Source organism: Anolis sagrei, chromosome 11 (genome assembly GCF_037176765.1).
Source record: "Anolis sagrei isolate rAnoSag1 chromosome 11, rAnoSag1.mat, whole genome shotgun sequence".
In the NCBI taxonomy this organism is placed as follows: Eukaryota; Metazoa; Chordata; class Lepidosauria; order Squamata; family Dactyloidae; genus Anolis; species Anolis sagrei.
In genome coordinates, this window is record NC_090031.1 from 4,056,448 (window position 1) to 4,083,979 (window position 27,532).

The following is a 27,532-nucleotide window of genomic DNA, read 5'->3' on the forward strand; positions in this document are numbered from 1 at the left end:
CTACTACTACTATTACTACTACTACTACTACTAACTTCATTTCTATCCCACCTTTCTCCCCATAATAGAATAATCCCTCTTTTGGGCTCTCTCCATTGCAATTCTCCATCACAGAGCTTTGCCAAAAGACCTACAACCACTTTGAGTCTTCTTTGCAGGAAATAAAGCGGGATATAAATAAATATCATCATAATAAACACAAACTGCTAGAGAAATGTACTCTCAGCGCACGAAGAAAAATAGGGATTTCTTTATTCACATTTATTTTCACTTTCATGGGGGTCTTCTGCCCCAAACCGCAGCAAAACGGGCCGACTAACATCCAGGAAACATACGAACTTTCGTTAAGGGACCCCACACAATCCAGCACCATCCGGACACAACGATCCAGAGACATAGGGAACGTTTTGACATTTGTTGACACGTTTTTGTGCATTTGGAGACGACGGAATGGGAGAAGCCAGCACCGTTTTGGGGGGGAAACAGGGAGCCATAAATATGGAAAGAGAGCGGGGGGGAGGGGGGGTCCTAGACGTGGGGTCGGCTGGGCCTGGCTTTCCGGCGCTTGGAGCGCATCCGGAAGAAGAAGAACATGAGCATGAGGAAGAAGGAGGAGGTGCCGTAGAGAGCGATGCAGAGGCTCATGTCGAGGCTGGAGAAGCCCAAGAAGGAGCCCTTTGGCTTCCGCTCGTCCTCCTGCGCCTCTTCCAGCGGACCCTTCTCCACTTCCGGACGGCTTTCCGCATATCTGTACTCGACGTTCCCGCTGCCGTAGTGCCGCCTCAAGAACCGCAGGACCTGGGCCTCGTCCCAAGAAGGAAGCCGGTCTTTCCGGGAGACGCCGCCGCCGCCTTTGCGGCAGGAAGGACAGGCCTCCGGAGATGGCCACTGCGCCTTCGGGAATTTGGGGTCTTCCGTCAAATCCCCTGTGGAGAGAAAGCAAGAGATCGCCCTCAATGGGAGGCATTGAGTCAGCAGGCAGGTGAGTATTATCATTATAGTATTGGTATGATGGGTGTGATCTCACATGACTGAGTCGTCCATCCATCTAATTATTTTTATTATTTTATTTCATTTCCTGTATTGATTTTGTATTAATTTGCTTTGTTGTCGGTGAGTATTATCATCATCATTATATTATTGGTATGATGAGGATGATCTCACATGATGGAGTCGTCCATCCATCTAATTATTTTTTATTATTTTATTTCATTTCCTGTATTGATTTTGTATTAATTTGCTTTGTTTATGTTTCATTTGATATTATTATTTGCTGTATTTATTTTATTTTGATTTATTCTAATTGTTGGACTTGGCGTCATGTTAGTCACCCCGAGTCTCCGCTGGGGAGATGGTGGCGGGGTATAAATAAAGTATTATTATTATTATTATTATTATTATTATTGCATTATTGATATAGATAGAAGATGGAATGATGGACCTAAGAAAGGCCTACTTGCAGGTCCCGGTAGATAGATAGATTTATTTTTTTTTTGTATATGAACACATGTTGTGAACCGGATCTGGTGAGAAGATCGTTATAGAATTTTTTTTAATAAATAAATAAATAGATGTATAGATAAATATACAGATGAATAAATTGATTGAGATAGATAGACAAGATAGACAGATGTATGAATACATAGAAAAATGGATAGATGATGATGATGATGATTATTATTAACTTTATTTGTACCCCGCAAACATCTCCTGAAGGACTCAGTGTGGCTTACAAAGGCCAAGGCCCTCAATAAAACAGCATAACAAAGACAACAATAAAACTCATAAAGCAAACCAATAAACATTAAAGCAATAACAGTAAAACATTAAAACAATACATCATGACACATTTAAAACTAGGGCCGGGCCAAGTGTAATGACTAAAATTAAAAGTGCTGGACATGACAGGTGAAATGTAAGGATTTTAGGGTAGGTGTGATGTGCAGGCAATCTTAATTCTCTAGTAAAGTGCAATTGGGACATGATGCTGGGAGTTTCCTATTCTGGAAAGGCACACTAGAACAGCCAGGTCTTCAAGCTCTTCCTAAAGGCTGCCAACGATGGGGCTTGTTTGATGTCCTTGGGGAGAGAGTTCCAGAGTCGGGGGGCTACCACAGAGAAGGCCCTGTCATAGAATCATAGAATCAAAGAGTTGGAAGAGACCTCATGGGCCATCCAGTCCAACCCCCTGCCAAGAAGCAGGAATATTGCATTCAAATCACCCCTGACAGATGGCCATCCAGCCTCTGTTTAAAAGCTTCCAAAGAAGGAGCCTCCACCACACTCTGGGGCAGAGAGTTCCACTGCTGAACGGCTCTCATAGTCAGGAAGTTCTTCCTCATGTTCAGATGGAATCTCCTTTCTTGTAGTTTGAAGCCATTGTTCCTTGATGGCCCTCTGTCGGGAGTGTTTGGATGGTGCCTGCCTGCCTAGCCAAAGCGAGTGAGACTGGATGGCCTTTGGGGGTCCCTTCCAACCCTAGGATTACACATATACGACATATAGTATCTATCTCAGTTATATCTATCTATGTATGATCTCTCTCTCTCTCTTATGGCTGCATGGCCCTCTGTCAGGAGTGTTTGGATGGTGCCTGCCTGCCTGGCCAAAGCGGGTGAGACTGGATGGCCTTTGGGGTTCCTTCCAATTCTACCTCAATTATATGTCCCTATCTGTGATTTGTCTCTCTCTGATAATCTGGCCACCGATCTATGGTTGGAGGGCCCTCTGTCAGGAGGGGTTAAGTGGTGTCTCCCTTGCCGCTACCTGCCAGCCGGGCGTTGACCTCGTTGTGCTTCTCCCAGAGCCACAGGGCGGCCTCTTCGGGCGTCCGCACGGTGTCCAGGGAGCTCCCGGCCATTTCCTCGAAGTGCTTTGCGCAGGCCCGGCAGCCGAAGAAATCCCGAACGTACTTCCGCATGACCTCCAGGACCCCCCGGGGGTTGCCCTCCAGGCCTGCAGAGGGGGGCAGGAGACACGCAAGGTCAGCACCCACAACAAACAAACAAACAAAGAAAGAAACAAGGAGCTGATCCATTTGGAAAGCCCAACTCTGGAGATCTCTCAGCAGAGAATGGTTATCTGTCGGGAAGGCTTTGTTTTTCCCATCACCCCCAGCTGCCCCTTCTTCTTCCCGCCACGTAATCCCCTCCTCCTTTCTCTTGGCCTTTCTGGGCAACCCTAATCTCTAAAGAGGGCCAGGACCCCCCTAAGACCCCACCTGTGGCCGGGAGGATTAGGGGGCTTCGGAGTGGATGGGATTTGACTCGAGAAAACAACAGCCCCAGCGCGCAAGGAGGAGAGGGAGACCTCCCAAGACATAATCCCCACCCCCGCCTCGGCCCCCATGACCCAATTCCTTCGGCTCGAAGAAATGCGCCGCACAAAACCCAAGTCACAACTCAGAAATTAAATGTTCAATTTGTTCCAGAAAAGAATCAATAGGGACCGACACGTGATCTTATTACTTTTATTCTTTTTGCATCCCACTTTCTTTTCTTATTTCCATGAGTACATCCTGATTTCTTCTATTATTATTATTATTATTGCATCCTCTTTTCCTCCCTTCACCTTCTTCTTCCATCCTGCTTTCTTTTCTTCTTCATTTTTACACCCTGCTTTCCTTATTATCATATTACATCCTGCTTTCGTCTCTTCTTCTCCTTCCATCCCGCTTTCCTCTCTTAGTATTATTATTACATCTTGCTTTCCTTTATTATTATTATTATTATTATTATTATTTACATCCCACTTTCCTTTCTTCTCCTTATTTTTACATCCATCTTTCCATTATTATTATTATTATTATTATTATTATTAATATCCCACTTTCCTTTCTTCTCCTCCTGTCCTTATTTTTACATCCATCTTTCCATTATTATTATTATTATTATTATTATTATTACTATTTACATCCCGCTTTCCTTTCTTCATCTTTCTCTTCTTATTTTTACATCCATCTTTCCTGTTATTATTATTATTATTATTATTATTGTTTACATCCCACTTTCCTTTCTTCTTCTTTCTCATATTTTCACATCCATCTTTCCTCTATTATTATTATTATTAACACCCCGCTTTCCTTTCTTCTTCTTCCCTCCTTCCTTTTACATCCATCTTTCCATTATTATTATTATTATTATTATTATTATTATTATTATTATTATTACTATTATTATTATTATTATCATCATCATCATTATTTACATCCCGCTTTCCTTTCTTCTTCTTCTCTCCTTCTTTTTACACCCACCTTTCTATTATTATCATCATCATCATTGACATCCCGCTTTCCTTTCTTCATCTTTCTTTTCTTATTTTTACATCCATCTTTCCTCTATTATTATTATTATTATTATTATTTACATTCCGCTTTCCTTTCTTCATCTTTCTCTTCTTATTTTTACATCCATCTTTCCTCTATTATTATTATTATTATTATTATTATTATTATTTACATTCCGCTTTCCTTTCTTCTTTCTCTTCTTATTTTTACATCCATCTTTCCTCTATTATTATTGTTGTTGTTGTTTACATCCCGCTTTCCTTTCTTCTTCTTTCTCTTCTTATCTTTACATCCATCTTTAGTATTATTTCTTACATCCCGCTTTCCCCCTTCCTACTTCTTCTTTCTCTTCTTATTTTTTCATTCATCTTTCCTCTATTATTATTCGTAGCAGTAGCCTTATATGTACATCCCACTTTCCTCATTATTGCATCGTTTCCTCTATTATTATTATTGTTATTATTATTATTTACATCCTGCTTTCCTGTCTTCTGTCTCTTCTTATTTTACATTAATCTTTCCTCTATTATTATTAGTAGCAGTAGCGGTATATTTACATCCCACTTCCCCCTCTTATTACTATTATTACAACTCTATTATTATTTTTATTATTATTATTTACATCCCACTTTCCTTTCTTTTTCTTCTTCCTCGTATTATTTTCACATCAACCTTTCTTCTATTATTATTATTATTATTATTATTGTTAACAGTAGTAGCAGTAATAGTATTATATGTATATCCCACTTTACGCAAAGGGGTTCACAAGGCTATGACTTCCCCCGACTGGGGGACTGCAAGCGCGGTCTCTGAAAGCGTGTGGGGTTTCCAAGGGGAGACGAGATCCCTATGTAAACAGATCTCCCGGATTAACGCGAACAGGGCCTCGGGCGGCCTCTCTTACCCGTGTTGAGCAAGGCGTTGGGCCGAGCAGCCGCCTGCACCGTCAGCACGTGGAAGAGGGTCCAGAAGGAGCAGGGGTAGCCCCTCAACTCTGCCTGGCTGCCCTGACACCCGACCCACTGGACGCGGCTGGGCAGGAAGAGACCCGCCATCTGAGGAAACAGGGAAGGCAAGAGCCATCAGTCCTTGGGTTCACCTGCAATCAAAGAGCATTCTGAACCCCACCAATGATAGAATTGGGCCAAACTTCCCACACAGAACCCCCATACTTAAGGCCATCCATTCCAACTCCCTTCACCAGGGCAAGAAAACACAATCAAAGCCCTCCTGACAAAGAGCCACCTAACCATAGATGTAGATGGACATATATTATTCACACATACACAGAGATACAGTATCATAGATTTGAAAGAAACCCCTAAAGAAAGACAATTCTATGTTGCATGTTCCAGAGTAAACAAACCAGACAATCTCCTTATCAACACTGACAAAGAAACAGCAAGAAATACTGTTTACCCTCAAACATAAATAAATTACATATATTAGAAACCAACACTTTCTCATTACTTATTACTTTATTTTCCAGATCACCAGATTGGGCCACAGCAACACATGGCAGGGGACAGCTAGTAACCATATAAATATATTTAAACAGAGTGGAGAGAGAGGGCGCCAGGGGACAGTTCCACCTTATTTATTTATTTGTTTGTTTATTTATTATTTGAACTTATATGCCGCCACTCCCCTGGGGCTCGGAGCAGCTTACAAAAACAGGCTAAAATTGAACACAATTTAAAAACAATCAGAGATCAAAGGCCCGTCGAAATAGATATGTCTTACATGCCCTGCGGAAAGCTGATAAATCCTGCAAGGCACAGACTTCAGCTGGCAGAGTATTCCAGAGTGATGGTGCCACTGCTGGAAAGGCTCTGCGTCTGGTTGCTGTTAGACGCAAGGTCTTGACACTGGGAATTTCCAATAGATCTTGGTCCTCAGAACGGAGGGATCTCTGGGGTTGGTAGGGGGTGAGGCAGTCCCTCAGGTACATCGGCCCCAGACCATGTAAGGCCTTAAAGGTGAGTACCATCACTTTGAAAGTGATCCGGGGCTCAATTGGTAACCAATGCAGCTGTAGTAATATTGGTGTGATGTGGCATCTCATTGGAATTCCCGCAAGAAGCCGAGCAGCTGTGTTTTGTACCAACTTGAGTTTCCGGATCACTGACAGAGGAAGGCCAATGTAGAGGGCGTTACAGTAGTCCAGTCTTGAGATGACTGTGGCCTGGATCACTGTAGCTAGGTCGTCCCTGGACAGGGAGGGGTCAGCCGTCTAGCCTGCTGCAGGTGAAAGAAGGTGGTTCTGCTAACAGCCGAAACCTGGGCCTCCCTCATCAGCAGAGGGTCCAAAAGGACTCCCAGACTCTTGACCAACGATGACGGGCGTAGCGCCTCGCCATCCAGGGTAGGCAGATGGAGATCCCCACTGCCCGGTCAACCCAGCCATAGGATCTCCGTCCGATGTGCTATGCTAATAATAAATATAATGCAATATATTGTATATACGTATAATATTTATAATATTATACTGTACTGCAATACAATACTAATAATATATTATAATTATATATTTATATTACATGTAATATTACTAATAATATTACAATATAATGGTATAGTACAAGATAGTAATATTTAATACTGATATTGTACTATGCTAATAATTTATTTATTTTTATGCTAATAATATAATATATTGTATGTATATATATATATCCTGTAAGCTGCTCTGAGTCCCCTTCGGGGTGAGAACAACGGCATATAAATGCCGTAAATAAATAATAATAAATAAATAAAACTGTTAAAAATATAGCACTAATCGCGCAATCATAGTCCAAGCCGATTTGTTTATATTGACTACAAACTATCCAGGTTTTGCTATCCAAAGTATTTATGTATTTAAGTGTGTCTGTGTGTTGTGTGTTGAAAGGTTGAAAGGAAAGTGTTGCATCTTGGAGGACTTTCCTGTGGCGCAAGGAAAACATGACGCTGGAGTCAAGGCTGGTCCGCTTACCCGCATCTTGTTGTCAAGGAGATCAAGGACGGCGTTGTAAGGGATCCTCTCCAAGGGAAGGCTCACCAGCCAGACGTGCAGCGTCTCCAGCAGCTTCACCGTGGGCTGCGGGCCCGGAAAGAGCTTTGGCCGCAAAAGGGGAGAGAGAGACAAGGGTCACGCTAGAAAGGCCGAGTTTCCCTAACGCTGGCCCTTTAAACACAAAACAAAACAAAAACCCTCTTCTTCCCAAAGCAGGACTAGTTTACAAAACAAGAATAGACCCCCCAGAGGGCATCCAGTCCAACCCCTTTCAGCCATGAAGGACACAATCCAATCCCTCCCGGCAGATGGCCATCCAGCCACAGACAGGATAGATACACTGTTCTCTGGTAGATCTCTCACATACTTGGAAGGACCCCAAAGGGCATCCAGTCCAACCCCCTTTCAGACATGAAGGACACCATCTGATCCCTCCCAACAGATGACCATCTAGCCTAGATATGATAAGATAGATGCACTGTATTCTTTGGTATATCTATCACAAAGTTGGAAGGGACTCCCAAATGGCATCCAATTAAACCCCCTTAAGCCATGAATGAAACAATCCAATCCCTCCCATCAGATGGCCATCCAGCCATAGATATGATACACTATGTTCTCTGGTATATCTCTCACATACTTGGAAAGACCTCCAAAAGGCATACAGTCCAACCCCCTTCAGCCATGAGGACACCATCTGATCCCTCCCGACAGATAGCCATCTAGCCATAGACATGACAAAATAGATGCACTGTATTCTTTGGTATATCTATCACAAAGTTGGAAGAGACTCCCAAATGGCATCCAATCCAACCCCCTTCAGCCATGAATGAAACAATCCAATCCCTCCCATCAGATGGCCATCCAGCCATAGACATGATTGATAGATAGATAGATAGATAGAATATGTTCTCTGGTATATCTATCATAGTGTTTGAAGAGACTCCCAAAGGCCATTTAGTAAAATCTCCTTCAACCATGAAGGACACAATTCAATCCCTCCTGACAGATGGACATCTAGCCATAGATATGATTGACAGATACACTATGTCTCTGATATATCTATGATGGAGTTGGAAGGGACCCCCAAAGGGCATCCAGTCCAACCCCCTTCAGCCATTAAGGACACATTCCAATCCCTCCCAACAGATGGCCATCTAACCATAGATATGATACATAGATACGCTATATTATCTGGTATATATATATCACAGAATTGGAAGGGACTCCCAAAGGGCATCCAGTCCAACCCCCTTCAGCCATGAAGGACACAATCCAATCCCTCCCATCACATGGCCATCTAGCCATAGATATGATAGACAGATACACTATGCCTCTGATTATGATAGATATATCAGAGACATAGTGTATCCGTCTATCATATCTATGGCTAGATGTCTGTGGCTATGATAGAGTTGGAAGGGACTCCCAAAGAGCATCCAGTCCAACTCCCTTGAAGGACACAATCAGCCTTGAAGGACACAATCCTATCCTTCCTGACAGATAGCCATCCAGCCATAGATATGATATAGATATGCTATATTCTCTGGTATATCTATCACAGAGTTGGAAGGGACTCCCAAAGGGCATTCAGTCCAGCCCTCTTCAGCCTCTGAGGATGCCTGCTATAGATATGGACGAAACGTCAGGAGAGAATGCTTCTGGAACATGGCCAGTCAGCCCAGAAAAATCACAGCAACCCAATTAGTACACAAATAGATATTGATACTAAATCTGCTCCTTAAATTGGTGGAATAAGTAATAATAACAACAACAACAATAATTGTTATCACCCGCCTCTCCCTGCGGCTTGAAGCAGGACAACCAGATTCAAGAAATGATAGTGATGATGATGCTTTTATTACCCGCCTCTGCCTGTTTCCAATCCCGTGGGATAAAGCATGCCCTTTTAAAACCCCACTGAGCCGTTTATGGGTCCGAATCGACACTTGGCTCCAATCCGCCGTATAGGAGAATAAGGAATAGAAGATTTTCCAGGCCAAAATCCGTCGAGAAACTCCAACCAGAGAGCACTTAGAGAGGTCTCAGTGGCAGCCGAGTCTTTGGCCAAGTGCTAAGAAGGCCCCAAAGCTGCATTAACGGCACAGGAAATTAATCCTATAACAATAATGATAATAACAATAAAGAGCCCTGCCCTGGAAATGGAGCAGCAGAGAGTCCGGGCGACTTAGCGGCGGGCCTTTAAGTGCTCTCCTTTCGGGGAAAAGCATAAGTCCGGCGTAAGACGTCCCGTAATCTGGCCTCGGACGAGCGCTTTTCACACTCGGATATCGACAAGCGAGAGAAAAATGGTGTCCAAATCCCGCAAAAGCCGAGGGGACAAGAAAGAGGGGACGTCACTCCTCCGCATTTCCTCCTGAGAAGGATCTGTGGCTTTTCTCAATGGCAGAAATGGAGTTCAAAGCCCACTATTGACTCGGATCTAATGCTCGCCTTTGGGGGCTCAATGTCCCTCCCTTTTCGGGACAAAGAAATGCATCGTGAATACCCAAAAACCCGGCACTGACCTTGGCGAGGAGTGCGATGAGGCTCTTGAAGGTCTGCAGCTCGGTGCCTTCGAGGGTCTTGTGAGTGGCCAGCTCCACCCGCAGCATGTAATGCAGGCCCGACTCCAGGTCGGCCATGTACAGCTTGGATCTGGAAGGGAACACAAGAGAAACGCTCTGGAAACCACGTTTGCTTGACAACAGGGTTGGCCATTTCCCCCAAGATAGTCCTACCTATCTAGAAGTCAACATCTATATCTATGTAAAGTTCAAACATCTATCTAAAAGTCCAAACATCCATCCATCCATCTGTCCATCTATCTATGTATTTGCCCATCTATCCGTCTGTCTGTCTGTCCGTCCGTCTATCTATCTATCCATCCATCTGTCTGTCTATCTATCCGTCTGTCTATCCATCCATCCATCCATCCGTCCGTCCGTCCGTCCGTCCATCGATCCATCCATCCATCCATCTATCTATTTGTCCATCTCTCTCTGTCTATCTGCTATCTATCTATATATTTATCAGACCAAATATCTATCTATCTATCTATCTATCCATCCATCCATCCATCCAATATCCATCCATCCATCCATCCATCCAAATATGTATCTACCAGTCCAAATATGTATGTATGTATGTATGTATGTATCTATCTATCTATCTAACTGTCTGTCTACCTAAATGTCCAAATATCTATTAATCAGTCCAAATATCTATATGTGTCTATCTATCTAAAGTCCAAATATCGATCTAGCTAAATGTCCAAATATCTCTCTCTCTCTCTCAAGTTCAAATATCTTTCTGACTATCTATTTATCTATCTATCCAAATATCTATATCTACCAGTTCAAATATCTATCTATCTATCTATCTATCTATCTATCTATCTATCTATCTAATGTCCAAATATCTATTTATCTACAGTCCAGTCTATCAGTTCCAATATACATATTAAATCTGTCTTCTATCAATCCAACTACTCGATCGATCGACCAATCGATCCATCCATCTATATAAAAGTCCATATATATATACATACATCCATCCATCCATCCAAATCATTCTCTCTCTAGTCTAAAAATCTATATATATCAGTCTGAATATCTATCTACTATCTATCTAAGAATCCAAATATTTATTAGTGCTAATATCTGTCTGTCTGTCTCTACTCTGGTTCAGAAGATTTCACTTCACTTTCTGTCCCTGTGATCTTTGAATTTTGGAAAACGTGGCTTGTTTGTGGAAACAAGAATGGATTAAGCTTCAGTGGAGACCTCTTTCCCCTCCGATAATCACTCTTCCAGGAGTGGATTTCACTTCTGAGGGACAGATTCCTTCTCTCTTCCTGTTGTCTCAGCCCCATTCTTAACTAGAAGTCATTTATTTATTTATTTCGGGTACTTCTATTTGTAAGACGGATGTTTGTAAGTTGGGGACGGCCTGTAATGGAAGCGCACAAGCACAGAAGGGCACTCACGGATCAAAGTCTTTCCATTCCTTGACGCCCGCGTCGCCCTCTCCGTTTCGCCCGGCCGGCGTTGGGAGCTGCGGGGGCGACTTCTGCCGGACGCCGGGGAGAGACTTTAAATAGGAAGAAAAGAAAGACCGAAGAGGCTTCAAACTGTGTAACGGAAGGACAGCGGAAAGGTTAACGCAGCCTCAGCCGAGGGACCGGGGAGAGGCATCAACGGCACATCACAAAAAGGCATCACCAAGGCTTCTCGGATCGATTCCCATCCCAGGCAAACTTTTACGGGATAGACAAGGACGGCACGTTCCCACATAACTCCATCCCACAACACGGTTGGACCAGATTTAGATCCACAGCAGAGCCATAGATATCATCAGGGACTTTAAGAGCTCTATCCATCTATCTGTCTATCTATCTAAAGTCAAATATCTATCTGTCTATCTATCCCCAAATATCTATTTATCATTGAGATATCTATCTATCTGTCCTATCTATCTAAAGTCAAATCTCTCAGATCTATCTATCTATCTATCAAAAATCCAAATATCTATCTATCTAGTCAAATATCTATGGAACAGATATCTACCTAACTACTTACCTACCTACCTACCTACCTACCTATCTATCTATAAGTCCTATCTATCTATCTATCTATCTATCTATCTATCCTCAAATATTTATCTATCCACATATCTGTTGTCGTCTGTCTGTCTACCTACCTACCTATCAGTCATATCTATGTAAAATCCAAATATCTATCTATCTAAAAGTCCTATCTATCTATCTATCTATCTATCTATCTAAAGTCAAATATCTATCTATCAGTCCTATCCATCTAAAGTCCAAATATCTAACTATAGTCAAATAACTATCTATTCTATCTATCGAAAGTCCAAAAATCTATCTATCTAAAAGTCCTATCAATCAATCAATCTATCTAAAGTCAAATATCTATCAGTCCTATCTATCTAAAGTCCAAATATCTAAGTATAGTCAAATAACTATCTATTATATCTACTGAAAGTCCAACTATCTATCTATCTATCTATCTATCTATCTATCTATCTATCTATCATCAAATATCTATCAGTCCTATCTATCTAAAGTCCAAATATCTAACTACAGTCAAATAACTATCTATTATATCTATTAAAAATCCAAATATCTATCTATCTATCTATCTATCTATCTATCTATCTGTACTATTTATGTAAAATCCAAATATCTATCTAAAAGTCCTATCAATCTATCTAAAGTCAAATATCTATCACTCCTATCTATCTAAAGTCCAAATATCTAACTATAGTCAAATAACTATCTATTAAAAATCGCAATATCTATCTATCTAAAAGTCCTATCTATCTATCTATCTATCTATCTATCTATCTGTCCTATCTATTTAAAGTATAAATATCTAACTATAGTCAAATAACTATTATATCTATCAAAAGTCCAAATATCTATCTATCTAAAAGTCCTATCTATCTAAAGTCCAAATATCTATCTATCTACCTATCTATAGTCAAATATTTATCTGTCCTATCTATCTATCTATCTATCTATCTATCTATCTATCGTCAAATATCTATCAGTCCTATCTATTTAAAGTCGAAATATCTAACTATAGTCAAATAACTATTATATCTATCAAAAGTCAAATATCTATCTATCAGTCCTATCCATCTAAAGTCCAAATATCTATCTATAGTCAAATATTTATCTGTCCTATCTATCTATCTATCTATCTATCTATCTATCTATCTTCCAAATGTCTATGTATCTAGTCATATATCTATTGCCCAGATATCAATCTCTCTCTCTCTCTCTCTCTCTCCCTCTCAGTCCTATCTGTGTAAAGTTCAGATATCTATCTATCTATCTATCATCCATCCATCCATCTATCTATCTATCTAAATAGAAGTCAAACTATCTATCTAAATATCTATGCTTGGATGTATTTTCCAAGGTGGCTCCCATATCCAAAATCTGTATGCCTTTTCTAATGGGACCATCCAGAAAATTCAAAAACATTGACTACTTTCTAATACGCAGCACTACAAAACAGCTCTGGGGACCAAAGCTAGTTAATAATATAAAACCCTTGGATCGTCACCATTGACGGGAAGAAAAAGCGACCTCTGGGGCTCCATTCAATAATACATGTCCCCTTCATTCAACTATACTTCTTACTCCTCTCCCCCAGCAACAGATGCCAGTCATGAAATATTGAAAAGGGAATATAAAGTTCTCAGGGCATTTAGATCAAAGGGATGTTTATGATATTTGTACAAGTCATTGTCACTCAAAGCTTTGAGCGCATTTGAATATAACACTTCCAGGAGGCGAAGGCCTTTCGTGTTTTGATTGTTGAAACAGCTTTTAATGCTTTCATGCAACTGGAACTCTTTGCTTTTCACAAATGTTTGCAATTTGTGGGGGTTTCAGTGTCATGGGCCGCTTTAGAGTCTCACTTAAAGAGAGGAAAATGGCACAGAAGTCCATTTCAACTACGAATTTCAAAATCCCATTCCCAGTTTCTTGTGTTTTAATTTTTATTCCATGTCATTTAATATGTGTATGTTTTAATAGGGGCTTTTATGGAATGTATTTTTATATTATGTTGTATTTTAGCTATGTTGTTCCCCCCCTTGAGTCGTAAGGAGAAGCAGGCAATAAATATAGATGTATAATAATTATTACGACTAAATATTATTAACATTTATATTGCTATGATTAATATTAACATTTATTAATATTTACACATGTATATTACTACTAAATAATATTAATATTTATATTTTTAAATATGATTAACATATATATATTATTACTACTAACATTAACATTTATATTATCATTGCTAATATTATTACTAATTATTATTATTAACATTTATATTGTTATTAATATTAATATTTTAACTATGACTAACGTATATACTATTACTACTAACATTAACATTTATATTATCACTAGCTGTGCCCTGCCACGCGTTGCTGTGGCCTATAGTAAAACTTATCAAAGTTGAGGTAGATATCTGGACTATTATGAAAGAGAGGTACCTACCTATTCCTTCCCCCTTTTCCTCCCCCTTTCTCTCCTTTCTTCCTTCTCTACCTCTTTCTTTCTTTCCTTCTTTCACTACTTGGTTTCATCCTTCTCTCTTTCCTTCATTCCCTCCCCTTTTCTTCCTTTGTTAGTATTATTACTAATTATTATTATTAACATTTATATTGTTACTATTAATATTAATATTTTAAATATGATTAATATATATATTATTACTATTAACATTTATATTATTATCATTGCTAATATTATTACTAATTATTATTATTAACATTTATATTGTTACTATTAATATTAATATTTTAAATATGATTAATATATATATTATTACTATTAACATTAACATTTATATTATTATCATTGCTAGTATTATTACTAATTATTATTATTAACATATTGTTATTATTAATATTAACATTAATATAGATAGATAATATCTATCTATCTGATATTTTAAATATGATTAATATATATATAAATATTATTACTATTAACATTAACATTTATATTATTATCATTGCTAGTATAATTACTAATTATTAACATTTATATTGTTATCAATATTAACATTCATATTATCAATTTTATTTTTTCTTTATTTTGGAAGTGTTCTTTCCAATTTACTTGTGGAGTACTTACTTTAAAAGTAGTTGTTATACCCCAGAAACTTGAATTAACCTTTCAATGTGCCATTTTTAACTTTTGGTGCTGACCCCAACAAACAAAGTTTTTGCAGTTTACTAAACTTTCCCCATGTGTTTATGATAGAACTAATGAGGAAATGACATTTATAACCCAGGAACAAAAAGGGTGTTATACGGTATTATAAACATAATAATAATAATAATAATAATAATAACAACAACATATAATCTCAATCCAGTTACTGGGAGCACTGGGAAATTTCCCAGTTGTACTTTGTCTAGGAAACCCACATTGGTGGTGTCAAAAATCCTACCAATTTGACTCATCCAATGCACAGAACAGAGGAAAAGACAGACTGAGAAACTGCCCAGAACTGAAACGGGAGAAGCCTTGAGGCAACAGAGCCACGTGACGCTTCCCAAACGGCTGTCTGTAAATGCCAGGAATAGGACAGCCGTAAACCGAGCTGGGAAGAACACACACCCAGCCGACACTTACACGTTCCTCAAGCCGTGGGTCCCGTTTGGGCAGATGAGGTACAGCGAAGGGAGGGAGACGATGCCTAGCTTCTCGAGGAAGACGGGGTCGGAGTCCAGCGCTCGCTTGACCACTACGTTGTCGTACGGAATGAGGTCCAGGATCACCTGCAGAGAAACAAAGGGAGCCGTGCCATATGAGAGGACTGTTGCAATCCAGAGCAGGGAACAAGGCCCTAAGATAACTATCCACCACACTTGGCTGTGAAAAACAATCCTTTTTTATTGAAGAAAAATGGTTACAAAATAAAGGACAAATGCAAGTCAAAAGCCACAGCAAAATCAGCAAACATGAATTTAAATGGACAAAGCAAAACCAAAAGCCTCACTGGGAAATACTGGAATCTGTTAGCAATCCACTAACCATACTTGATATCCTAGAAATCTTCCCAAACTATGGCCAGGGAACCGGGAGAACTGCCAAGGTCTTCATCAATTCTGAAACGATGCCTGAACTGAGACAATCAGCTCGGCGTATTGCAATTAAAACTCAAGAATTGGTTCCGTGAACCGCCCTTCTTTTTTGAAGCCAATGTTTTTAATTCTTGAATTCGGGAGGATTGACGCAAACTGAGTGATTTACTTCTGTCTTCCCAAATTTGGCCCCTTCTGTCGTCATTACAGTTAACAGGTGCAGAAGGGAGGGAAAGTTCAAGGTCTCCCTCTGAAACATTCTCATGAACACTGGTACTTTAATTTTCCAAATCTACAGAAGTTCCTTCCTCACTAATTTCAGGAACATTGGCATTTTCCAAACCTACAGCAGTTTCTTCCTCAGTAATTTCAGGAGCATTGGCATCAAAAGGTACATTTCCACTAGCATCAGTAAATATACTTTCATTAGCATCAGGAGGAACAAAAAGAGAATCAGGTTCAAGTTCAAACTCAGGCTGAACCCCAACAAGGACAGCACCAAACGCACGGTTCACATCAACCACGAGGAAGCCGCCTTCTTGGAAACCCACCCCAATAAATGCAACAGGATGCAGTGACATAACTGTCCCTGTTCTGACTTACATATACATTCAACTTAAGAACAAACCTAAAGAACCAATCTTGTTCGTAACCTGGGGCTGCGTGCCTATATGAGTAGAATTCTAGAATCATAGTTGGAACAGACCTCGTGGGCCATCCAATCCAACCCCTTCTGCCAAGAAGCAGAAAAATCACATTCAAAGCACCCCCAAAAGATGGCCATCCAGTTTGTTTCAAAGCCTCCAAAGAAGGAGCCTCCACCACACCCCGGGACAGAGAGTTCCACTGCTGAACAGCTCTCTTCCTTGTCCTTCCTCATGTTCAGGTGGAATCTCCTTTCCCATTGTTTGAAGCCATTGTTCCAGTGCGTCCCTGTGTCCAGGGCAGCAGAAAACAAGCTTGCTCCCTCCTCCCTATGATTTCTCCTCATTTGAAGAGAGATGCTGAGTTTAAGCTGGAATGTGTCCAGAGGAGGGCGACTCAAAGGATCAAGGGTCTGGAGAACAAGCCCTATGAGGAGCGGCTTAAGGAGCTGGGGATGTTTAGCCTGAAAAAGAGAAGGCTGAGAGGAGACATGTTGACAAGCTGGAATGTGTCCAGAGGAGGGCGACTCAAAGGATCAAGGGTCTGGAGAACAAGCCCTATGAGGAGCAGCTTAAAGAGCTGGGCATGTTTAGCCTGAAGAAGAGAAGGCTAAGAGGAGACAGGATGGCCATGTATAAATATGTGAAAGGATGCCTAAATGCCTTCAGGACAGGCCAAAATGATGAAAAACAACATTACCTCTCTCCCGACGTAGGAGTTCTCACTCTCAAAAATAATGGCAGTATAATGCTGGATCTTCTTATCAAAAAGAGTAAACATTTCTTCTGGCCTATATTTAAAAGAGAGGGAGAGAAAGAGAGAGCGAAGGCATTTTTACATGGGCTACAATATAGTAATATATAATACCAATATTGCGCTGTGCCAATATTATAATATATTGTATACACATATAATATTGTTAACATTATAATGCAATACAATATAATACTGCTACTAATAATACAATATAATATTTATATATTTTATATTACATCCAATATTACTAATAATATGACAGTATAGTGGTATAGTACAATATAGTAACATAGAATACTAATATTGTGCTGTGCTAATATAATATATTGTATACACATAATATTGATAACATTATAATGCAAAACAATATAATACTACTACTAATAACACAATATAATTATATATTTTACTAGCCGTCCCCTGCCACACGTTGCTGTGGCCCACATGGGGGTTCTGTGTGGTAGGTGTAGCTTAATTCTATCGTTGGTGGGGTTCAGAATGCTCTGTGATTGTGGGTGAACTGTAAATCCCGGCAAGTACAACTCCCAAATGTCAAGATTCTATTTTCTCCAAACTCCACCAGTGTTCACATTTGGGCATATTGAGTATTTGTGTAGAGTTTGGTCCAGATCCATCATTGTTTGAGTCCACAGTGCTCTACCTGGATGTAGGTGAACTATAACTCCCACACCTAAGGACACTGCCCACCAAACCCTCTCAGTATTTTCTGTTGGTCATGGGAGAACTGTGTGCCAAGTTTGGTTCAATTCCATCGTTGTTGGGGTTCAGAATGCTCTTTGATTATAGGTGAACTTTAAATCCCAGCAACTACAACTCCCAAATGAAAAAATCATAATTTTTTGAGTGATGCTCACTCCTTGTGTTGTGAGACGTTTTGTTGCCAAATTTGGTGTGATTTCATTCATTGGTTCTTTTGTTTTTAAGGAACTCATTATGCATAGAGCATGTATATATAGATATAGATAGATAGATAGATAGATATTACATGCAATATTACTAATAATATTACAGTATAGAGATATAGTACAATATAGTAACATATAATACTAATACTGTGCTATGCTAATATAATATATTGTATACACATAATATTGATAATATTATAATGTAATACAATATAATACTAATAGTAATACAATATAATATTTTTCTATTTCATATTACAAGTAATATTAATAATATTACAGTATAGTGGTATAATACAATATAGTAATCTATAATACTAATATTGTGCTATGCTAATAATGTAATATATTGTATGTACATATAACTTGTAAGCCTCTCTGAGTCCCCTTCGGGGTGAGAAGGACGGCATATAAATGTTGCAAATAAATAAATAAATAAAAACAGTGATTTTCCTGACTGAGGATTTGCAGAGAGAGATGTATTCTCTGGATAATTTATTTATTATTTATTTATTTACGGGATTTACGGCTCACAAGATATATATGCACACAATATACTATATTATTAGCCTAGTACAATATCAGTATTATATATTACTATATTGTACTATACCATTATATTATAATACTATTAGTAATATTACATGTAGTATAAATATATATAATTATAATATTTAATTATTATTATTAGTATTGTATTACATTATAATATTATAAATATTATATATACATACAACATATGGTATTATTAGCATAGTACAATATCAGTCTTAAATATTACTATATTGTACTACACCATTATATTGTATTATTATTAGTAATAAGAAATTGGATCCTCAAAAGAAGTAAGAACCTGTGGCACTCACACAATTGGTTCCAAAGGGGGACAAGCGGGTGGTTTGGCTTCCTGGGAATGATTCTGCAGGAAATCGATCATGCTCTGGCGAACCGTGGGAAGTTCCCGGTCGGAACCTGTCCGGAAAGAGAAGAGAAATGCATTGGCACCAGACCCAGATCCAAAATACCATGTTCACTCGAGTCTAATGCACCACTGAATTAATTTTGTAATTTGGCCAAAAAAAACGGGGGGGGGGGGTGAGCGTTAGATTCGAGTAAATACGACAATATATGTATTATGTTTCATTTGTCTTGACACCTGGGGAAAAGAACACCCATCACCTGGGAAATTGCCTTACCGAGTTGGCTTTCTCCGGTCGTGAACTCCTTCGTAAATGCTCTAAAATACTGGGGGAAAGAAAATGGGAGAAAGAGTTATGTGCTTAGAAATGGCAATATGGCTCATAAGAAAGGGGGAAACCCAGGGAAAGATATTTGAGTGAAGATACCCGGAGGCTTGGTACATGAAACTTGGCGTTATCCGGACGTTGCCTCAACTGAAACAATTGTCTCCCCAACAAATCATTATAATCCCTTCCCTGATTCCAAAACTGTAAGGAACACATTCTTTCTTAGTTTCAGTTTATCTTTCTTCTGCTGGTGCTCATCTCTAATTCTAAGCTGAAGAGCCGGCATTGTCCATAGACAGCTCCAAGGTCATGTGGCTGGCATGACTGCACCTTCCCATCAGAGCGGTACCAATTCATCTACTCATATTTGCATGTTTCAGACCTGATACTGTGCTACTGGGGGCTCAATGAACCTTATATATCTATATAAATAAAAATGTAATGTTCGTTTGTGGTATTCACAGAACTCAAAAACCACTGGGAGAATTGACATCAAATTTGGACACGATACACCTAACAACCCAATGTATGTCCTTCACTCAAAAAAATTGATTTTGTCATTTGGGAGTTGTAGTTGCTGGAATTTATAGTTCACCTACAATCAAAGAGCATTGTGAACCCCACTAACGATGGACTTGAACCAAACTTGGCACACAGTTCTCCCATAACCAACAGAAAATACTGAAAGGGTTTGGTGGGCAGTGTCCTTTGGTTTTGGAGTTGTAGTTCACCTAAATCCAGAGATCACTGTGGACTCAAACAATGATGGATCTGGACCAAACTCTACACAAATACTCAATATGCTCAAATGTGAACACTGGTAGAGTTTGGGGAAAATAGAATCTTGACATTTGGGAGCTGTAGTTGCTGGAATTTATAGTCCACCTACAATCACAGAGCATTCTGAATCCCACCAAGATAGAATTGGGTCACAGCAACGCGTGGCAGGGGACGGCTAGTATATTATATGTTATGAGCCTCCTGAAAAATCGTCATGCTAGGGCTCAAGTCTTATTTTCAGAGAAATAAGTTATTAGTAATAATAATAATAAAAAAACTTTATTTATACCCCGCTATCATCTCCCCAAGGGACTCGGTGCGACTTACATGAGGCCGAGCCCACAACACATCAATTACAAAAGCAATAACAACAAGCAATGCAAAACAATTAAAATAAATCTCATAAACAAAAATAAGCAATAAACATGAACAATAGCACAACAAACATTTATAAACCTATGGCTGGGCCAAATGTAATAATTAAAATTTTAAAAATAATTTTTAATAATAATTTATTTATTTTTTTAAAAAAATAATTAAATAATTAAAATTTTAAAAAAATAATGCTGGTCATGAACAGGGAAGATATAACTGGGGTAGAATATTCAGAGAGGGATGGGGTGTGTAGACCGTCCCCAAGTTACAAATAGTACAGACCATCCCCAAGTTACAAACATTGAACTTACAAATGACTGTTAGTTCCACATTGGGTTGAGACAACAGGAAGTGAGAGAAATCTCTCTCTCGGATGGGAAATTCACTCCTGAAAGAATTATTATTCTGGGGAAAAGGGGTTTCCACTGAAGCTTTATCTCCATAACAAGCCATGTTTTCCGAAAGCCGACTTCTCGGTGCTTATTAGTCACTTACCCTGAAAGTGGGGTAATACTGGATCCCATACTCTTTGCACGTCTCGTAGTTCGCCTCGTCCCCGCAGTCCAGGACTCCGATTCGGATGGCACGTTCCCAATCTGAAAGAGAAACAGTTTCAGACCTTATTAACAGCAGACTTGGGGGAGAACTTCTGAAACTACAGCTCCTGGGATGCCAGGACGTCGTGCCATGGCAGCTCAAGTGGGATCAAATGGCATTGACACCATAGTGGAGTGCCATCAGCAGGGTTTGGTACCTGGGCCTGGTTTGGTTCAACTTCTTTATTAATGACTTAGATGAAGAGTGAGGAGGCATGATCATCAGGTTTGCCGATGACACCAAATTGGGAGGGACAGCCAATACTCCAGAAGGGGAACATGAGCCAGGATTGTCATACGTCAGCTAAAAAGGCCTATGGGATTTTGGACTGTACCAACAGGAGTCTAGTGCCTAGATCCAGGAAGTCTATTCTGCCTTGGTCAGACCACGTTACCTGGAATTACAGTGTGTCCCATTCTGGGCACTGCAATTGAAGGGAGATGCTGAGTCTAAGCTGGAAGGTGTCCAGAGGGCAACTCAAAGGATCAAGGGAGCTCTGGCGTGGGCTGCTCCATGAGGTCACGAAGAGTCGGAGATGACTGAACGAATGAACAACAACAACAATGTGTGTGTATATATATATCTTTCTCTCATATGTCATCAGTTGGAAGGCCACTCCCCCCTCTGGCCAGAATGGAGACAGAGGGGAGCAGAAGACAGTTCCATCTTGTCTTTACTAATAATATAATATAGTGTATTGTACATACATATATTTATAATATTATAATGTAATGCAATATAATACTAGTAATAATAATACAATATTATACTTATATATTTACATTACATGTAATATTACTAATATTACAATATAATATTATAGTGCAATATAGTAACATATAATACTGATATTGTACTATGCTAATTATATAATATATTGTATATATATATTGAAAATTATATAATATATTGTATATATATATTGAAAATATATATCTTGTAAGCCGCTCTGAGTCCCCTTCGGGGTGAGAAGGGCAGCATATAAATGCTGTAAATAAATAAATAAAGATTGCTCCAGGCACTGCCAGGCAATCAAATGCTAATCAAGGTGGTCAGTTGAAACATTCACACCTAGCTCCAACAGACAAGAGTTCTTTGTCCCACTCTGATCATTCCACAGATATATAAATCCTTTTTCTTAGTTCCAACAGACCTCACTACCTCTGAGGATGCTTGCCATAGATGCAGGCGAAACATCAGGAGAAATGCCTCTAGAACATGGCCATATAGCCCAAAAAAACCTACAACCACCCAATAAATAAATAAATAAATAAACTTCCTAACTGTGAGAGCTGTTCAGTAGTGGAACTCTCTGCCCTGGAGTGTGGTGGAGGCTCCTTCTTTGGAGGCTTTGAAACAAGAGGCTAGATGGCCATCTCTCGGGGGTGCTTTGAATGCAATTTTCCTGCTTCTTGGCAGAATGGGGTTGGACTGGATGGCCCACCAGGTCTCTTCTAACTCTAGGATTCTATGATTCTATTCCAGAAACTTCGTTTGTGTGGCTGTAACGGACTAGGTTAAACTGATTGAGACTTGATGAGAGATTCATTGAAAAACTACCGCAAAATATGCTATAGCAGGATTTTTTAATAAACTTTCACCATGCTTTTATGATAGTACCAATTAGGAAATGGCATTTATAATCCAGGAACATAGTGTAATGGCTCGAAACATGGCTGCCTCCTCTTTTATGTTGTGGTGTTGTTTTCTGGTGAAGTTCCTTTTCTTGCACACATCCCAAGCACTGAGCTGAGCCTTTGTCTCGAGTCGGACCCGCTTTTCTTCCAAAGCGATCTCCTTTGCTTTGATGGTGTCCATCATCCATTGTCTTCGGAGGGCTCATGAATGAGGCCTATTGTGCGTCCCCAAATGCGGGCCCATCTGCTCCCAGTTATGCCTTCAACAAAAATCGCCATTGAGAAAGGCATTCCTGCAGCAATGCTGGACATCTGGGGCAGGTCTTGTTGGCGTCGAGAGCTCTTCTTTTTCCTCCCAGGAAAACAAGAAGTTAATGTAACTTAAAGACTTTGTTCCAATTGGAAGCATGCCGTTGGTTCTGATTTCCTCTCTGGTTGAAGGTTGACAAGGTCTTGATCCTTTACCACCTCACCCGATGACAACCTCTAGCAAGAGATGCCAAACTACATTAATTCTATAATGCGGACGCACCTACAGAAATAAGCGTCACAGTGCACGATTTGCATCTTCCATGAAGCAAGATTAAATCAGAGGAACAAAGGATGTGGTTCAATGAGTCCTCAATGCCATTCTTCAGGCTGCAAAACCAGATGGGCTGGCCCTTTAAACACACCTCTTTGCCCAGGTGTGTCTCCATGCAAAAGAATGGCGAGACCTCACAATCTCTGAGGATGCCTGCCATAGAGGAGGGCGAAATTTTTGCGATATGTGCCATATCCATTGGGAAATGTTTTGAGCAAGTCCTTGATGTTGTGCAGTGTAATACGGAATCTTTTCAGGAAGTTGGTGCACGCTAAGAGAAAGCCCGGATGTCACTCCTCTCAGTGGGATATTTGGGGGGATTTGGGGTTTCGGAATTCCGCAAAAGGGGTTAATCTAAATAAAATAGCTTTTCTGATACAGGTTTCACTGAGATTGCGGACAATTTGAGAACTCCAAATAGGGAGCTCACCCCGTCTCGCGGACTCGAACTACCGACCTTTTGAGAACTCCAACTAGGGAGCTCACCCCGTCCCGTGAACTCAATCTACCAACCTTTTGAGAACTCCAACTAGGGAGCTCACCCCATCCCGCGGACTCAAACTACCGACCTTTTGAGGACTCCAAATAGGGAGCTCATCCTGTCCCGCGGACTCGAACTACCAACCTTTTGAGAACTCCAAATGGGGAGCTCACCCCATCCCGCGGACTCAAACTACCGACCTTTTGAGAACTCCAACTAGGGAGCTCACCCCATCCCGCGGACTCAAACTACCAACCTTTTGAGGACTCCAAATGGGGAGCTCACCCCATCCCGCGGACTCAAACTACCAACCTTTTGAGGACTCCAAATAGGGAGCTCACCCCATCCCGCATACTCGAACTACCGACCTTTTGAGAACTCCAAATAGGGAGCTCACCCCATCCCGCATACTCGAACTACCAACCTTTTGAGAACTCCAAATAGGGAGCTCACCCCATCCCGCATACTCGAACTACCGACCTTTTGAGAACTCCAAATAGGGAGCTCACCTCATCCCGCATACTCGAACTACCAACCTTTTGAGAACTCCAAATAGGGAGCTCACCCCGTCCTGTGAACTTGAACTACCGACCTTTTGAGAACTCCAATTAGAGAACTCACCCTGTCCCATGGACTCAATCTACCAACCGTTTGAGAACTCCAACTAGGGAGCTCACCCCGTCCCGCGGACTCAAACTACCAACCTTTTGGTCAGCAAGTTCAGCAGCTCAGCGGTTTAACCCACTGTGCCACTGGGGGCTCCTGGTATTAATAATATAACTAATCCCTTAATAATATTAATAATTCCTTAATAATGTCTTAATAATTCCAATTCCTTAATATTAACACTTTAATATTGACAGCTTAATATTACTAATAATAGTTTAATACTCCTAGTAATACCTTCATACCATAATATTAATAAATATGAAGGTTTATTAATAATACCTTAATAACAGCTTAATATTAATATATTAATATAAGTAGTATATTACTTATACTACTAGTAATACCTTCATACCTTAATAACTGCTTAATAATAACAGCTTAATACTACTAATACATTAATAATACCTTAATAATAACAGATCAATACTAATATTAATACTTAATACTACTAATATCTTAATAACAATTCCTTAATAACAACTTATAATAATACCTCAATAGCAATTCTTTAATAAAAATAATAAAAATAATAATTCCTTAATATTGATTAATAATCTCTTAATATTAGCTCAATAATACCTTAATACTAATAATAATAGCTTAATACTACTAGCAATTCCTTAATAATAATAATAATAATAATAATTCCTTAATTATGATTAGTAATACCTAATCATAATTAATACTAGCTCAATAGCTTAATACTACTAATAATAGCTTAAGACTATTAGCAATTCCTTAATAATAATAATAATAATTCCTTAATAATGATTAATAATAGCTTAACACTAGCTCAATATTACTAATAATACTACTAATAATAGCTTAATACTACTAGCAATTCCTTAATTATAATAATAATTGCTTAACAATTATTAATAATAGCTCAATAATAGCTTAATACTACTAATAATAGCTTAATACTACTAGCAATTCCTTAATAATAATAATTCCTTAATAATGATTAATAATAGCTCAATACTAGCTTAATATTACTAATAATACTACTAATAATAGCTTAATACTACTAGTAATTCCTTAATTATAATCATAATTCCTTAATAATTATTAATACTAGCTCAATAATAGCTTAATAGTACTAATAATAGCTTAAGACTACTAGCAATTCCTTAATTATAATAATAATTCCTTAATAATGATTAATAATAGCTCAATAATAGCTTAATAGTACTAATAATAGCTTAAGACTACTAGCAATTCCTTAATTATAATAATAATTCCTTAATAATTATTAATACTAGCTCAATAATAGCTTAATACTACTAATAATAGCTTAATACTACTAGCAATTCCTTAATTATAATAATAATTCCTTAATAATTATTAATAATAGCTCAATAATAGCTTAATAGTACTAATAATAGCTTAAGACTACTAGCAATTCCTTAATTATAATAATAATTCCTTAATAATTATTAATACTAGCTCAATAATAGCTTAATACTACTAATAATAGCTTAATACTACTAGCAATTCCTTAATTATAATAATAATTCCTTAATAATTATTAATACTAGCTCAATAGCTTAATACTACTAATAATAGCTTAATACTACTAGCAATTCCTTAAATATAATAATAATTCCTTAATAATGATTAATAATAGCTCACCACTAGCTTAATATTACTAATAATGCTACTAATAATTGCTTAATGATGACCAGGAATAATGAGAGGCCGGCTCCTCCTCCTCACCGTGGACGTCTGCGGCGAGGGCCTTCCAGGCGGGGGCGAAGGCCACGCAGTGCCCGCAGGAGGAGGAGTAGAACTGCACCAGCCAGGCCCAGGCCGCCTCCCGCAGCGCCTCCCGCACCACCGAGCCCTCCAGCACCCACACCGGGTCCACGCCGCTCTGGTACAGGCCGGCCCCGCCCGCTCCCGCCGCCCACAGCCCCCACAGCCCCGCCACCAGCCACCAACAACGCCCGCCGGGCTCCATCGCCGCCCGCTAGGCCTTCCCTAGCAACGCGCCGCCGGCCTTGGAGACGGGCCTCGGGTTGGGGACCCTTTTCCGCCCTAAGCCCCGCCCACCCATCCGTTCACCCAATCCGTCGCCGAGGGAGAGAGGAGGGCGGGGCGTTGTGCGAGGAAACACGCCCACTTCTAGAACAAAATCAGGGGTTGACAAAAAAGTAGAGGAAAAGGGGGCGTGGCGTTGGGCAGGTGGCCACGCCCACTCTTAACACACCACCACTGGAGGCAGGGGGAGGGCGTGGCTATGCGGTTGGCCCGGCCCACTTCTGGCACTCTAAAGCGAGGAAGGATAGTGGGCGTGGCGTTCCGCAGCTGGCCCCGCCCATTCATAGTGCATCAATTCGAGGGCGAACGAAGGGGGCGTGGCTACGCGATTGGCCCCGCCCAATTGTATACTAAAGCGAGGCGGGAGAAGGCGGCGAACGGAGGGGGCGTGGCTATGTTGTTGGCCCCGCCCACAACATAGTTATAATAACAAGGAGGCGTGGCGTTCCGCAGCTGGCCCCTCCCACTCAACACTATCACTAGGACGAACGGAGGGGGCGTGGTTATGTTGTTGGCCCCGCCCAATTCTGACACCCCAATGAGAAGGGGCCGTGGCATTCCGCAGCAGGCCCCTCGCACTCAACACTATCACTAGGACGAACGGAGGGGGGCGTGGCTATGTTGTTGGCCTCGCCCACAACATAGTTATAATAGCAAGGAGGCGTGGCGTTCCGCAGCTGGCCCCGCCCACTCAACTAGGACGAAGGGAGGGGGCGTGGCTATGTTGTTGGCCCCGCCCACAACATAGTTATAATGACAAGGAGGCGTGGCGTTCCGCAGCTGGCCACGCCCACTCCACACTATCACCAGGGCGAACGGAGGGGGCGTGGCTATGTTGTTGGCCCCGCCCACAACATAGTTAGAATGACA

At 40.0% G+C, this 27,532-nt stretch overlaps 1 protein-coding gene across 1 annotated transcript; it reads right to left on the minus strand.

Moving 5' to 3' along the window:
• Positions 1-229: 229 nt before the first annotated feature.
• QSOX2 (quiescin sulfhydryl oxidase 2) lies at positions 230-26,662 on the minus strand. The gene is made up of 12 exons (XM_060757494.2): positions 26,339-26,662; positions 21,151-21,251; positions 19,450-19,498; positions 19,120-19,225; positions 17,271-17,361; positions 15,475-15,620; positions 11,269-11,412; positions 9,809-9,938; positions 7,260-7,382; positions 5,190-5,340; positions 2,767-2,955; positions 230-926 (listed from the first exon to the last, which is right to left on the minus strand). The coding sequence occupies exons 1-12, from the start codon at positions 26,580-26,582 to the stop codon at positions 529-531; spliced, it is 1,872 nt and encodes a 623-aa protein (XP_060613477.2). The 5' UTR covers positions 26,583-26,662; the 3' UTR covers positions 230-528.
• Between the last annotated feature and the right edge of the window lie 870 nt (positions 26,663-27,532).

Bases quoted from the DNA above. Each gene is read 5' to 3' on its own strand.
- QSOX2 (XM_060757494.2), bottom strand. From the start codon at position 26,582: ATGGAGCCCGGCGGGCGTTGTTGGTGGCTGGTGGCGGGGCTGTGGGGG. The intron at 19,499-21,150 runs GTAAGTGACTAA...TCTTTCCCCCAG, and splicing joins AGTATTACCCCACTTTCAGG to TATTTTAGAGCATTTACGAA. The intron at 15,621-17,270 runs GTAATGTTGTTT...GTTTCTCTGCAG, and splicing joins ACTCCTACGTCGGGAGAGAG to GTGATCCTGGACCTCATTCC.